Source organism: Dipodomys merriami, unplaced genomic scaffold (genome assembly GCF_024711535.1).
Source record: "Dipodomys merriami isolate MVZ:Mamm:240054 unplaced genomic scaffold, mDipMer1.0.p SCAF_11, whole genome shotgun sequence".
Taxonomy (NCBI): Eukaryota; Metazoa; Chordata; class Mammalia; order Rodentia; family Heteromyidae; genus Dipodomys; species Dipodomys merriami.
In genome coordinates, this window is record NW_027202382.1 from 48,198,835 (window position 1) to 48,211,659 (window position 12,825).

At 50.5% G+C, this 12,825-nt stretch overlaps 1 protein-coding gene across 2 annotated transcripts in view; it reads right to left on the reverse strand.

The window, feature by feature from the left end:
* The window catches only part of Adamts13 (ADAM metallopeptidase with thrombospondin type 1 motif 13), a 29,787-nt gene extending 25,366 nt beyond the window's left edge, over positions 1–4,421 (reverse strand). For both annotated transcript variants that reach the window (XM_070015004.1, XM_070015005.1), the window contains exons 1-3: positions 4,179–4,421; positions 3,423–3,489; positions 463–605 (exon numbers count right to left, since the gene is read on the reverse strand). In XM_070015004.1, the coding sequence (XP_069871105.1) occupies positions 463–605; positions 3,423–3,489; positions 4,179–4,295 (327 nt within the window). In that variant the 5' untranslated portion in view covers positions 4,296–4,421. The remainder of the gene's footprint in view (positions 1–462; positions 606–3,422; positions 3,490–4,178) is intronic.
* Positions 4,422–12,825: the final 8,404 nt, after the last annotated feature.

The following is a 12,825-nucleotide window of genomic DNA, read 5'->3' on the forward strand; positions in this document are numbered from 1 at the left end:
GGTCTCAGCCTCCTAAGTAGCTAGGATTACAGATGTGAACCATCAGCACCCTTTGGGCATTGGCCTGCTCTGCACCTCGCCAGCACAGGATGAGGGGGCCGAGAGGGGACATCAGTGGGGAACGCAGGACTGAGTGGGCAGCCTGAGCCCATCATTGGCTGAACGGACGATGGGGAAGAGAGGCTTGAGGGTAGCTTCAGGCACAGACCAAAGGAGAAAGAGTCAGTAGGGTGCATGGAGCTGAGGGGGATACCCAGATCTCACCCACCTGTGCTACTAAGTGGGGACAGAGGAGAAAGGAAAACCTCTGACCACCCACCGGGCCCTGAGCCCCCAGCTGACCCCAGCCTCCAATCTCTACCCAAGTTCAACAAGACCAAGCTCAAATGCACTGGATGAGGAACTGTGTCTGGAGCCCCTCCCTTCCTGTGCCAGCCAGTGCCAGTCCCACCCAGCACTCACGATGTTGAGATTTGTCAGTATATAGCGCTCGGTGTCCTCCTGGTGAACCTGGTAGACATCGGGGCCCGCAACCACCAACAGTTCCAGGTGTAAAATGTCCCCAGCAGCCCACCTTCGCCTCTGGAGGCCAGGGGGCAGGAGACCTGGGAAAGGAAGAAAATGCTGAAGGTGAAGGTTCTAGAAAGAAGGGAGACTTGAGAGAGCAGGGGAAGGCTGAAAGTGAAGGCTCTAGAAAGCTGGTGCTCAAGAGTGAGAAACAGGATGGGTGCCGGTGGCTCACACCTGTAATCCTAGCTGCTCAGGAGGCTGAGATATGAGGATCCCAGTTCAAAGCCAGCCACAGCAGGAAAGTCCATGAGACTCTTACCTCCAATAAACCACCAGAAAACCAGAAGTGACACTGTGGCTCAAGTAGTAGAGTGCTAGACTTGAGCTGAAGAGCTTGGGGACAGTGCCCAGGCCCAGAGTTCAAGACCTACTACTGACCAAAACAAACAACAACAAAAAAAAGAGTAACAGACAGAGCTGGGCACTGGTGGCTCACGCCTGCAATCCCAGCTACTCAGGAGCCTGCGATCTGCAAGGCAGGGAAATCTATGAGACTGTTATCTCCAATGAACCACCAAGAAGCAGGAGGTGGAGCTGTGTCTCAAGTGGTAGAGTACCAGCCTTGAGTGAAAAGCTAAGGGACAGTACCCAGGCCCCATGTGCAAGCCCCAGTACTGACACAAAAAGAAAAAGAAAAAGGAGAAGGAGAAGAAGAAAAGGAAGAGGAAGAAGAGGAGGAAGAAGAGGAGGAAGTAGAGGAAGAGGAGGAGGAGGACAGGAAGAGGAGAAGGACAGGAAGAGGAGAAGGACAGGAAGAGGAGGAGGACAGGAAGAGGAGGAGGAGGAAGAGGAGAAGGACAGGAAGAGGAAGAGGAGGAAGAGGAGAAGGAGGAGGAGGAGGAGGAAGAGTCACCCAAGGGCCTAACGGGGTCCCATGGGACTAGGGTCCATCTTGCGCAGGGCCCTCCTCCACAGCCCCCAATTGCCCCTAGGGCAGGCCCTGCTCCACAGCCTCCACCCTTCTCTATCACCGACTGTACAACTGAGTCAGCCCAAGATGGCAGACAAAGCCCAGGACAGCCCTACTTCCCACCTGGGTACAGGGGAGAACGTGCCAGCCAGGCCTGCGCAGCGGCAGATGCAGCTGTGCCCTGGAGCTGCTTGGCAGGCCTGGGGTAGCCACTTCCAGAGAGCCACCAAGTCCCCATCTGCAACAAGGGGAGCATGAGAAACCCGGTCGTGGGGGCTGGGAAGGTGGCTCAGCGGTAGGGTGCTTGCCTTGCATCATGAGGCCCTGGGTTCAATTCCTCAGCACCACATAAGCAGAAAAGGCCGGAAGGGGTGCTATAGCTCAAGTGGTGGAGCGCTAGCCTTGAACTGAAGAGCTGAGGGACAGCGCCCAGGCCCAGAGTTCAAGCCTCACGACCAAAAGAAAAAAGAAACCTGGTCATGACACCACAGGGGCAGGAGGCCGGAGGCACACAACGGGGTGTGCTTTGTCTTCAGGGAGGGGCTGCTCATAGTATGAGGTGTACTCAGTGGACAGTCTACACAAATAGCCCGTTTGTAGCCAGGTGTTCCCTGGGTGCACCATCCTAAAGAGGCTGGCTCCAGGCTGAGCCCCGTGTCTCATACCTGTAGTCATGGAGGGACTAAGAGGTGGAGGATCACCCAGGCAAGAAGTTAGAGATACCCCTACACACTCCTCAACAAAAACTGAGAGTGGTAGTTCATGCCTGTCATCCAAGCTATGCAAGTATAAACAGGAGGGCCTCAGTCCAGGCCGGCCAGGATAAAAAGAGAGACTCTATCTCAAAAACATAACCAGCACCAAGAAGGAGGAAGGGACTGGAGGTGTGGCTCACGCAGCAGAGTGCCTGCCTAGCGTGAGACCCTGAGCTCAAACCCCAATACCATGAAAAAAAGGAGGAAAAGAAGGAAGAGTGGAAGGCACCATCACCATAGCCAAGAATTTACCAGGGCCTCCTGATACAGGGAGGGCTGGCCTCTGCCCCAGGCTGGCTCTGGGGGTGCCCCTGGCCCCTGCCCCTCACCAGCGCTGAGGGTGCCCCAGCCCCAGCCGGGCCCTGGCCAGCGCACACCTGGCCCATAACACACAGAAGCTGGGCAGTCACACTGGTCACACTGCCTGCTCTTTCTCTCCACTGTGAATTAGCCCACTTGTTTCTGGTTCCCACCAGATTTGTGGGGGGGGGGGAGGGAAGGGTGTACATGCATGTGTGCCTGCCAGTCCTGGGGCCTGAACTCAGGGCCTGGTCACTGTCCCTGAACTTTACTTTTATGCTCAAGGCTAGCTCTATCACTTGAGCTACAGCTCCAACTTCTGGCCTGCCCAGGCTGGCTTTGAACCACGATCCTCAGATCTCAGCCTCCAGAGTAGCTAGGATTACAGGCGTGAGCCCCCAACACCCAGCTCACTGAACTTTTCATCAAAGTCATCCATTGTCCTTCTTGAAAGGGGGGCTGGCACCCTGAGATACCACCTATGAGGCACGGGAAAAGCCTTCCCTAAGAAGGTATACTGCCTCTGAGGGGCATGACACATACACCTTCATCCTGTAAGGGGAATAAGTATTTTTAACTGTGGTCAGAAACCACGAAGTTGCTGAAAATCAGCCAGCCTGGGCAGAAGGAGGGAAGGGGCAAGGGAGGAAGAAATGGCTGATTAGTGGCAATTTCTTTTGGACTCTTAACAGAAGCCTGCGTCAGAACGCCCCGACCAGCTCTTATCACTTGAGCAGGAAGTGGCAAAGCTAATTACTAGGACCACACAGCCCCTCGGACCTCCATCCAGAGCCACCCCCAGCCTGACTATGCACTCAGCAGGGTTTCCTGCCTTTGGACACTTCTGTTACAACTTCTTCTCCTTGGGAAAATGTCACAAGCGATACCTGCAGAGGCAGCGTCGGGGCCAAAGTGCGAAGACACATCCTTGGGCTCCAGAGCCTGAAAAAAATCCTGCAAGACAAAAGGAGATGGGGAGCCAGGGGCCAGTGGCTTATGCCTGTCATCCTAGCTACTCAGGAGGCTGAGAGCTGAGGATCCCAGTTCAAAGCCAGCCAGCCTGGAAGATTTGTGAGACTCATCTCCAATTAGTCAGCAAAAAGCTGTAAGTGGAGGTGTGGCTCAAGTCGGTGAGATTCTTATGTCTGTTAAACTACCAACAAATAGAAGTGGAGCCCTGGCTCCATTGGTAGAGCACTAGCCTTGAACAAAAAGGTCAGGGACAGCGCCCAGGCCTTGAGTTCAAACACACACACACACACACACACACACACACACACACACACACACACACACACACACACACACACACACACACACACACACACACACACACACACACACACACACACACACACACACACACACACACACGGAAGGAAAGGGAAAGGAGACGAGAAGACCAAGGAGGAGAGTGTAAAAAAAACTGAGCCAGGAGAGGAAAAGCAAGAGAAAGGGTGGTAAGGGGGAGACAAAGAAGAGAAACTCTCACAGGTCTGGGATAAACAAGCACTGAGCATCTTCAAGAAGAAGCCAATGTCCTCTTGGGTCAGAAGAAAGAGAGAATGTGCCCTCTGTACCCCAGGACTGTAAGGCAGCACTCTCGAGAGGTGACCCCAACACAGTGCCTGCCCCGGGCCTACCTGCTGGAAATCAGGGAACCCCCCGCAGCCCAGGACAAAGAAGGCACCAGTAAGAAAACCCCAGATGCTGGCTGCAAGGAGAGGGCGCTGCGCCACACCGGGCAGACACTGGCTCATCCTGAGGTGCCCACAGTGCGTGGCAGGGGAGGGCCGCTGCAGATCCGCTGGGGACGTGGCCGGTGTGGGCTGTGACTGGCAGGCCCGCTCGCTGCCTGCTGGGGCAGGATATCAAGCAGTGTTTACTTTGGGGAGGTCTGCAGTTCCTCCCACTGGGATCTGGGCCTGACTCTTGGACAGTCCCCAACCCTGTCCTGCACTTGAGAATCCCCAAGCTGGGACCCTCCTGAGCGGTGTCTGGCGCAGCAGTCCCGTCTGGAGGGAAGGAGGGAGCATTGGCTGGGTTGCTGGAGTTGATGTTGATGTGGAGCGACCGGCCCTGGATGTCTCTCTCTGGGCAGTACATTTGGAAATGGGGCTCAGGGGGAGGAAGTCAGGTCATTGGAGGCGTGGCTTTGGCGGGGAGACTGGCTCATCCCTTCCCTGGGCTCTGCAGCCCAGCTGTGCCGCCCGGCTGTTGTGGTGGGCAGTCTCCTCTGTCCTGCTCTCCTGTGCTGTCTCCACTCTGGCCTGAAGACAACAAGACTAAGCGACCACAGTGACAGCCAAAATGAACCTTTCCTCCCGATAAGCTGATGTTAGTCAGCTTCAGTAAGCTGACACACACACACACACACACACACACACACACACAGAGACACACAGAGAGACACACAGAGAGACACACAGACATACACACAGACACACACACAGACACACACAGACACACACAGACACACACAGACACACACACACACACACACACAGACACACACACACACACACACACACACCCTCGGTGGAGACCAGCACCAGGACAGGCCATCAGGGAGGCTGTACCGGCCACTGTGCTGGGCCAGCACCCCCTTAAGACTTTGCTCCTTTTGCCCTTCCCTCTGGCTCCTGCGTCTTCATTTCTGTACCTGATCAGATTCATTCAGACAACAAATGTGTGGCTGAGCCTTTGAAATGGCCCAGGCAGCTCCTCCCAGTGCCAGATTCCAGGAAAACAGGGATGATGACCGCTGTGGCTTTTTCTTCTTTTTCCTTTTTTTTGTGCTGGTACTAAAGGTTGAACTCAGGAACCCACATTCTTTTTTTTTTCCTTCTTTTTTGCCTATATTGGGGCTTGATTTTTTTGGGGGGGAGGGCCTGGTCATGGGGCCTGAACTCTGGGCCTGGGCACTGTCCCTCAGCTCTTCAGCTCAAGGCTAGCGCTCTACCACTTGAGCTACAGCGCCACTTCCGGCGAGCACTCTATCACTGAAGCCACAGCGCCACTTCCAGCTTTTTTTTCTTTTTGCTTATGTGGTGCTGAGGAATCGAACCCAGGACCTCAAGCATGCAAGGCAAGTGCTCTACCACTGAGCCACCTTCCCAGCCCCTGGGCTAGCTTTGAACCGCAATCCTCAGCTCTCAGCCTCCTGAGGAGCTGGGATTCCAGGCGTGAGCACCGGCACCTGGTGGTGGCCTCTTGAAGTTTAAGTTCTGGGGAAGATACTTGGGCAGTGAACTTTCCAGACATGGGCCTCACACAGTGTGGTGAGGGGGGGGGGGGGGAGAAAGCTGGCTCATGGAGGAGGCTGTGGGAGGTGGTGAAACCCCTTGATCCCTTGAGATGCCAGGGTCCTGGTAATGGCCCTCCTCCTCCACCAGCGTGCACAAACTGTGGTGTCCCTTCTTCTCCTGACCCACGCTGCTCCCCTGCCACTGCCCTACTTCTCTGTTTGTAGGAACAGTGTGCCATCAGCTCTTTCCTTTCCTTCTTTCCACTTCCGTATTGCTCATGAAGTTGCAGAGAAAGTCCCCACATTTTCAGAGCCTCTGCTGGGTCCCACTTCTCTCTCTCTGCTTAACTTTCCAGCCGCAGACGGCATGGGAGCCTTTCCTCCCCACCTCCAGGAAGCCTGAAGCTCCTCTCCTGGCGCTCTAACAGTAGCCAAGGCTGGACGGTGGCTCACACTTGGAATCCTAGCTACTCAGAGGCTGAGGGCTGAGGATCCTAGCTCGAAGCCAGCCCGAATAGGAAAACTTGTGCAACTCTTGTCTCTAGCCAGCAAAAAGCTGGAAATGGAGGTATGGCTCATGTGGTAGAGCACCAACCTTAAGAGGAAAAAGCTCAGGGCTAGTGCCCAGGCCCTAGTTCAAGCCCTAGTACTAGCATATACACACACACACACACACACACACAGGCAAGTCCTGAGCCCTGGCCTTGGCTTTTCTCTCTTCAATAATCTGTTTGTTTGTTTGCTTGTTTTAATTTTAGATGTCTTGATAGCATTTTGGTATGAGGCCCACAACCCCAAGACGTGGTTTCTGGTTCAAACTTCCCATCCAGTTCCTCATGTGGTCCATCTAATTTATGCCAGCCTATGCTGTGACCACTTCCCTGTGGGAAGGCTGGAGATGGTCTACTTGATTTACTGACCCAAACAGGCAGGCCTGGACCACACCAATATGCCACAGTGATACTTTCAGCCATAATCTGACCCACAGATTGGGCTCCTGTCTCATTTATACCCACCAATCAAAATCCCTTGTAATGAAGGACAGGAAGGTGAAACAGGTGTGGGGGAGGGGGAGGGGAAGGCCAACTGACAGAGTGAATGAGGGCTGGAAATGTGGCTCAGTGGTAGAGCGCTTGCCCGGCATGCATGGAGCTCTGTGTTCGATTCCTCAGTACCACGTTAGCAGAAAAAGCTGTAAGTGGCTGCTGTGGCTCAAGTGGTAGAGCGCTAGCCTTGAGCATAGAAAGGCTCAGAGACCAGAAGAAAAGAAGCAGCCAAAAATGATGATCATGCCTATCATCTGACAAGTAAGCCAGAAATGTTTGTAGGCACATCCTTGTTACCTTCTGGAGTGTCCTGTTTTAATTTCATGTACCGAATCAAGATAATATAAGAAGAGAAATCAATACTCTTCTCTCTGTCTTCAATTCTGTTCTAACATGCCAAAAGATTCATCCCAATGGAATCCAGAGGAACTGACAGATATTCAAATCCTTAAAGCTAACCTAAAACAGCTATAATCACTGTATTCTACTTAAAACAACAGCTTAAAGATCTCAAATACTTTTGAAAACAAATACCTATTGAGAGAGAATAAATTAAGCTAATCCAAAAAAGAAAGAAAGAAAGGCTCAGGGACAATGCCCAGGCCCTGAGTTCAAGCCCCAGGATTGGCAAAAAAAAAAAAAAAAAAAAAAAGAAAGCAAGAAAGCAAGAAAGAAAGAGAGAGAGAGTGAATGAGGATAAACACATTCCACATGGTATACTTACATGCATGAATATAGAACAATGAAATATGTTGAAATTATTTTAAGAAGTGCGAACTGGGCACTGGTAACTGGCACCTGTAATCCTAGGAGGCTGTAATCTCAGCAGGCTGAGATCTGAAGATCATGGTTTGAAGCCAGTCTGGACTGAAGAGTCGGTGACTCTTATCTCCAAATCACAACCAAGTAGGCAGAAGTGGTGCTGTGGCTCAACTGGTAGAGCGCTAGCCTTGAGCCGAAGAGCTGAGGGACAGCGCCCAGGCCCGGAGTTCAGGCCCCACAACTGACAAGAAAGAAAGAATCTGGAAGGGGAAATGGGGAAGAATGAAGGAAGGGGTGACAATGACCAAGAGGCACCGTACTCAGAATCTAACTTACGGAGTTGCAACCCCTTTATACAACTACATCATCATCATCATCATCATCATCATCATCATCAAACTGTAACTTAAAATCCGTGGAGATGGTGAGAGGTGGTCTGAGGTGGGCACCTCTCCAGGTGAGTTGGGGGAGGCTCTGGCTCTCCTCGCTGATCTAGGCAGAGGCCACCACCGCCCACTTCTTCTTGGTCTTCAGTCAACAAGGGAAATGGCCCAGTGCTTTTCCTGACAAGACAGGCAAACAATCACTCAGGAAATCTTTCAGATCAGTCTCTCATGGGCACAGGACAAGCAGTTCTTCTACCAGGAAGGAGATAAAACTTGTTTAGAAAAAGTATATGAATTGCTGGGAGTGGGGGGCTCACACCAGTCATCCTAGCTACTCAGGAGGCTGAGATCTAAGGATTAAGGTTTGAAGCTAGTCTGGGCAGGAAAGTCCGTGAGATTCATCTCCAATAGACTACTCAGAGAAAAAGCTGGAAGGAGTGCTGTGGTTCAAGTGGTAGAGTGCCAACCTTGAGCAAAAAAGCTCAGGGACAGTGCCCAGGACCAAGTTTGCATTTTGAAGCCAAGCAGCTCATGGCACCAGAGGTGCACACTGTTAGAGGGGGTTGTTGGACAAACAGTTGGCAAGTATCTGCAAGCTGTATACTACCTTTCATTTTGTAAAGGTGTTTTATCCTTAATAGGGTTGTAATAAGTGAAGAAACTCAGAAAACATACAAGAAAATGCTGTCAATGCCAGCAAAGAAGCTGATATGTTACAGGAGAACATAAGAGTAATGAATATACCTACATTTGTTTTGCCAGTCCTGGGGCTTGAACTCAGGGCCTGGGCACTGTCCATAGCTTCTTTTGCTCAAGGCTAGAACTGCTACCACTTGAGCTACAGCATCACAGTTGGCTTTTTCTGCTTATGTGGTACTGAAGAATTGAACCCAGGACTTCATGCATGAGGCAAGCACTCTGCCACTAAGCCACCTACCCAGTCCTACATCTTTTTAGTTTATTTTTTGTGCCAGTACCTGGAGCCTGAACTCAGGGCCTCAGGCTTGAACTCAGGACTTTGGCTTTTCCAATCAAGGCCAGCAGTCTACCACTTGAGCCATACTGCCTCTAATTGTAGCTTTTTGGTGGTTAATTGGAGATAGACTACCTTTGAACCTTGTTCCTTAGATCTCAGCTTCCTGAGTAGCTAGGATTACAGGCTTGAGCCACCAGTGCCCTGCTTAAACCTGCATTTTAACTGCATACCAGGATTAAATATTCCAGGTGCCTATGAGTCTTGAATTTATAAATAAGCCATGCTTTGTAAATGGTCTGGACAGAGTCTCAGGAACTATGCCCCCCAAAACTTAATAGGATCTTTTGTTAACTGGAAAAATTAAAATTGTAGCATATTTGTAATGCTATGTAGTACTTTGTAGGAGAAATGCCTGCGGTTCTGTTCAACTAACTGCTATAAAACTCTGACTGAAGTTGGGTGCCGGTGGCTCACACCTGCAATCCTAGCTACTCAGGAAGCTGAGATCTGAGGATTGCAGTTCAAAGCCAGCCTGGGCAGGAAAGTCTGTGAGACTCTTATCTCCAATTAACCACCAGAAAACCGGAAGTGGCACTGTGACTGAAGCAGTTGAGTACTAGCCTTGAGCTGAAGAGCTCACAGACAGGGCCCAGGCCCAGAGTTCAAATACCACCACTAACAAAACAAACAAACAAAATCCAAATAAAATGTGAAAAATCTAGCTGGGTGCCAGTAACCCATAGCTACTCAGGAGGCTGTGATCTGAGGATCACGGTTCAAAGCCAGCCCAGACAGGAAAGTCCGAGACTCTCATCTCCAATTAACCACCAGGAAACCGGAAGTGGTGCTGTGGCTCAAGTGGTAGAGTGCTCGCCTTCAGCTGAAGAACTGAGGGACAGCACCAGGCCCAGACAGCACCCACGACTGACCAAAAAAAAAAAAGTGAAAAAACTTGAATTTACTGAGATCCTTAGCACCTTGAAAAAGGACCCAAAACAAATCAAATTAAAAAAAGAACGAAAAGGGAAGGAAGAGAAGCAAAGAAAAAAGTGGAAGGAAGAGAAAGGTGAAAAGAAACTTCCTAATGTCACTAAAAGCAGTGGCATCTGTGAAGGGCAGATGGACTCCACCTTGTCCTTGGGAAACAACTTTATGGTAGAGAACAGGAAGTTTGTTAGCAAAGCTAAGAAAATCAAAGAGAGAGTGATCGCCCATGACTCACACAGGGTACTGATGCCTCTGATAACAGCTGCAATGACCCTTTGAGCACTGGGAATATTTATGATGAAATAGTAGGTTAGGGTTTGGCTCAAATGCACTAACTGCTATTCTGTGATCTAACAATGGGTATATTTTATAATGTGTGTATGTACATAACATATTTATTTGTCATCCTTATGGTTAGAATGTTTGATCAACTAGACCCAAGGAGTTCAAGGTCGTTTTCCTTATTCAAGTTGGATCATTACAACATAGACTTCTGAATGTGCCTTTAAACAAAGGATGGATTTTACTCCCTTCAACACGTGTCCATCCTTGAAAAAGCATTTTCCTTTGCTAATTTTTTTGGCCCAGAAGAGTCATTTTTTTTTTCAAGTTTTCTGTTTTGTTTAATATATCCTTGCTCAGTTCCCAGAGCACACTAATTATTTGAACAAACAGCCAAGGTCAGGGGGAATTCGGTTGCTTTTTTTTTCCTTTTCTTTAATAAAATCAAATGTTGTGGCATATTGAGAAAGTGTAAGACTTAATGAAGCCTGGGAAAGCAGTCCGGAATTTAGAGATAAACACTGTGTTAATGAGAAACCCCCGTGCCTCCTCCTCCCATATTGGAGTTTGAATTTAGGGCCTTGAACTCCCTGGCTCTGCTGGCTCCCTTCAATACCACTCTGCTTAGCTCAACTCCCCTTCACCCTGTGCTTATTTTAGACATGAAGCCTTCTGGACTTCTCTGTCTCTGCATAGTTAGGATTACAAACAGAAGCCATAGGCTCCCAGCTGCCCGGGTGCTTTTAACCTGGTTATTATTCCTTAATACAGTGTTTACCTCATTTCCTGATCTATCTGCCCATTAGTTGGTGGGAATCTGCTTTGTTCTCATAATTTCATGTTGATCCTAGGGCCCACTGACTGCCCTCCCATGGAGACCCCTCCTGTTCTCAGGAAAACCTCAGCCCTGACCTTATCTGAAAGCGCAGGACTGTTGGTGTCAGGAAGATACCCCACTATAAAACCCCAAACAGGGGCTGGGAAGGTGGCTCAGTGGTAGAGCGCTTGCCTTGCATGCCTGAGGCCCTGGGTTCAATTCCCCAGCACCACATAAGCAAAAAGAAAAAAAAAAGCTGGAAGTGGCGCTGTGGCTCAAGTGGTAGAACGTTAGCCTTGAGCTGAAGAGCTGAGGGACAGAGCCCAGGCCCAGAGTTCAGGCCCCACGACCGGACCCCCCCCAAAAAAACAAAAAAAACCCAAACAGGACAGTTTGCACAGTAAGTCTCCAACAGGACAGGCGAAGAAATTGCAAAGATCTCACCCTTGATTTTGTATAAACCTACAAGCCCCCACACACCCCGTTATCTCCCCAACCCTACTCGGTGTTACACTGAGTCTCTCTGCAGCCATGATTAAAGCCTGTTCTGGTCTGCTGAGATCTCTGCCTTCTTTCCCTCCTTTTGTGGAATTGATCTTTTCTAACCCTCTTGACTCAGCCTAACACTGGGATAACAGATACTTGGAAGCTGCTTTTGCTAAAACACACTGACCCTGAACTTAGGCTAACTAAAAATAGGAGAAAAGCCTCCATTTCTGCCTTCATTCCCTCTTCCCCATTATCCTGTATCTCACTCCTCCTCAATTACCTGCAAATATTAGGTTTGGGCAAGGAAAGACTGATCAATAACATCTTTATTACCAAAACTACCCCCTCCCAAGGAAAGGTATACTAGAACCTCACCCCACACCCCCTCTCATCCCTACCCCAAAATGAGGACAACTACCTACAGTGATGTTGCAGCACCCTGGAGCAGGAGAAACATCTCATGGGAACCAGATTGTTCCCATAAAGTAATGACAGTAATACACAGGTAATGGCCTGCCAGGCCACACCTGTAACTGGGACTCCTTATGCATACCTTTCACCCCGTTTCTATTTCTTCCTCTACCTAAACTTAACACGTATGTGTGTGGTGTGTGCATGCCTGTGCTATGTATATGTCCATCCTGGGGTTTGAACTCAGGACGGTGGAGCTGTCCCTGAGCTTTTTTTGCTCAAGGCTAGCACTCTACCACTTGAGCTTCAGCCCCAGTTCCTACCTTTTGGTGGTTAATTGGAACGAAGAATCGCACAGATTTTCTTACCCAAGCTTGACTGGAACCACAGTCCTCAGATCTCAGCCTCCTTGAGTAGCTCAGATTACAAGTGTGAGCCACCAGCCCCGGGCTAACCCTAACACCTCTTATGTCTGCTACCCTGCTACCGAAGATGGGTCTGAAGTACTTTTTTGCTCAAGCTCACAGATCTCCTTTCTCCACCCTCAGCACCTCGTGGCTGGACCTGACAGGTGAACGCCAAGTTAGGCCGCTGGCCTGGAACTCTGGCTCCACCCTGGGAGGAACCTGGGATGGCTGGGGTGGGGGCTGGGGATGGAGAGGTCCCCCGTTCTTCGAATGCCCCCCGACCTCCAGGTGTGGCCCTCCAGATAGCTTGTGCACACACAGAGACTAAATCTTAACTTCTGGGCTTGTGGAGGCCTCGGGGTCATTTTACCACCAGGCCCAGGAGCCGGCCAGGTGAGCCGCGGTCGCGCGCTCACGGGCTGCAAGAACGCCCGCGGTGCCCTAGGCTCGAAGGCCGCCGGCGCCCCCTTCCGGCCACTC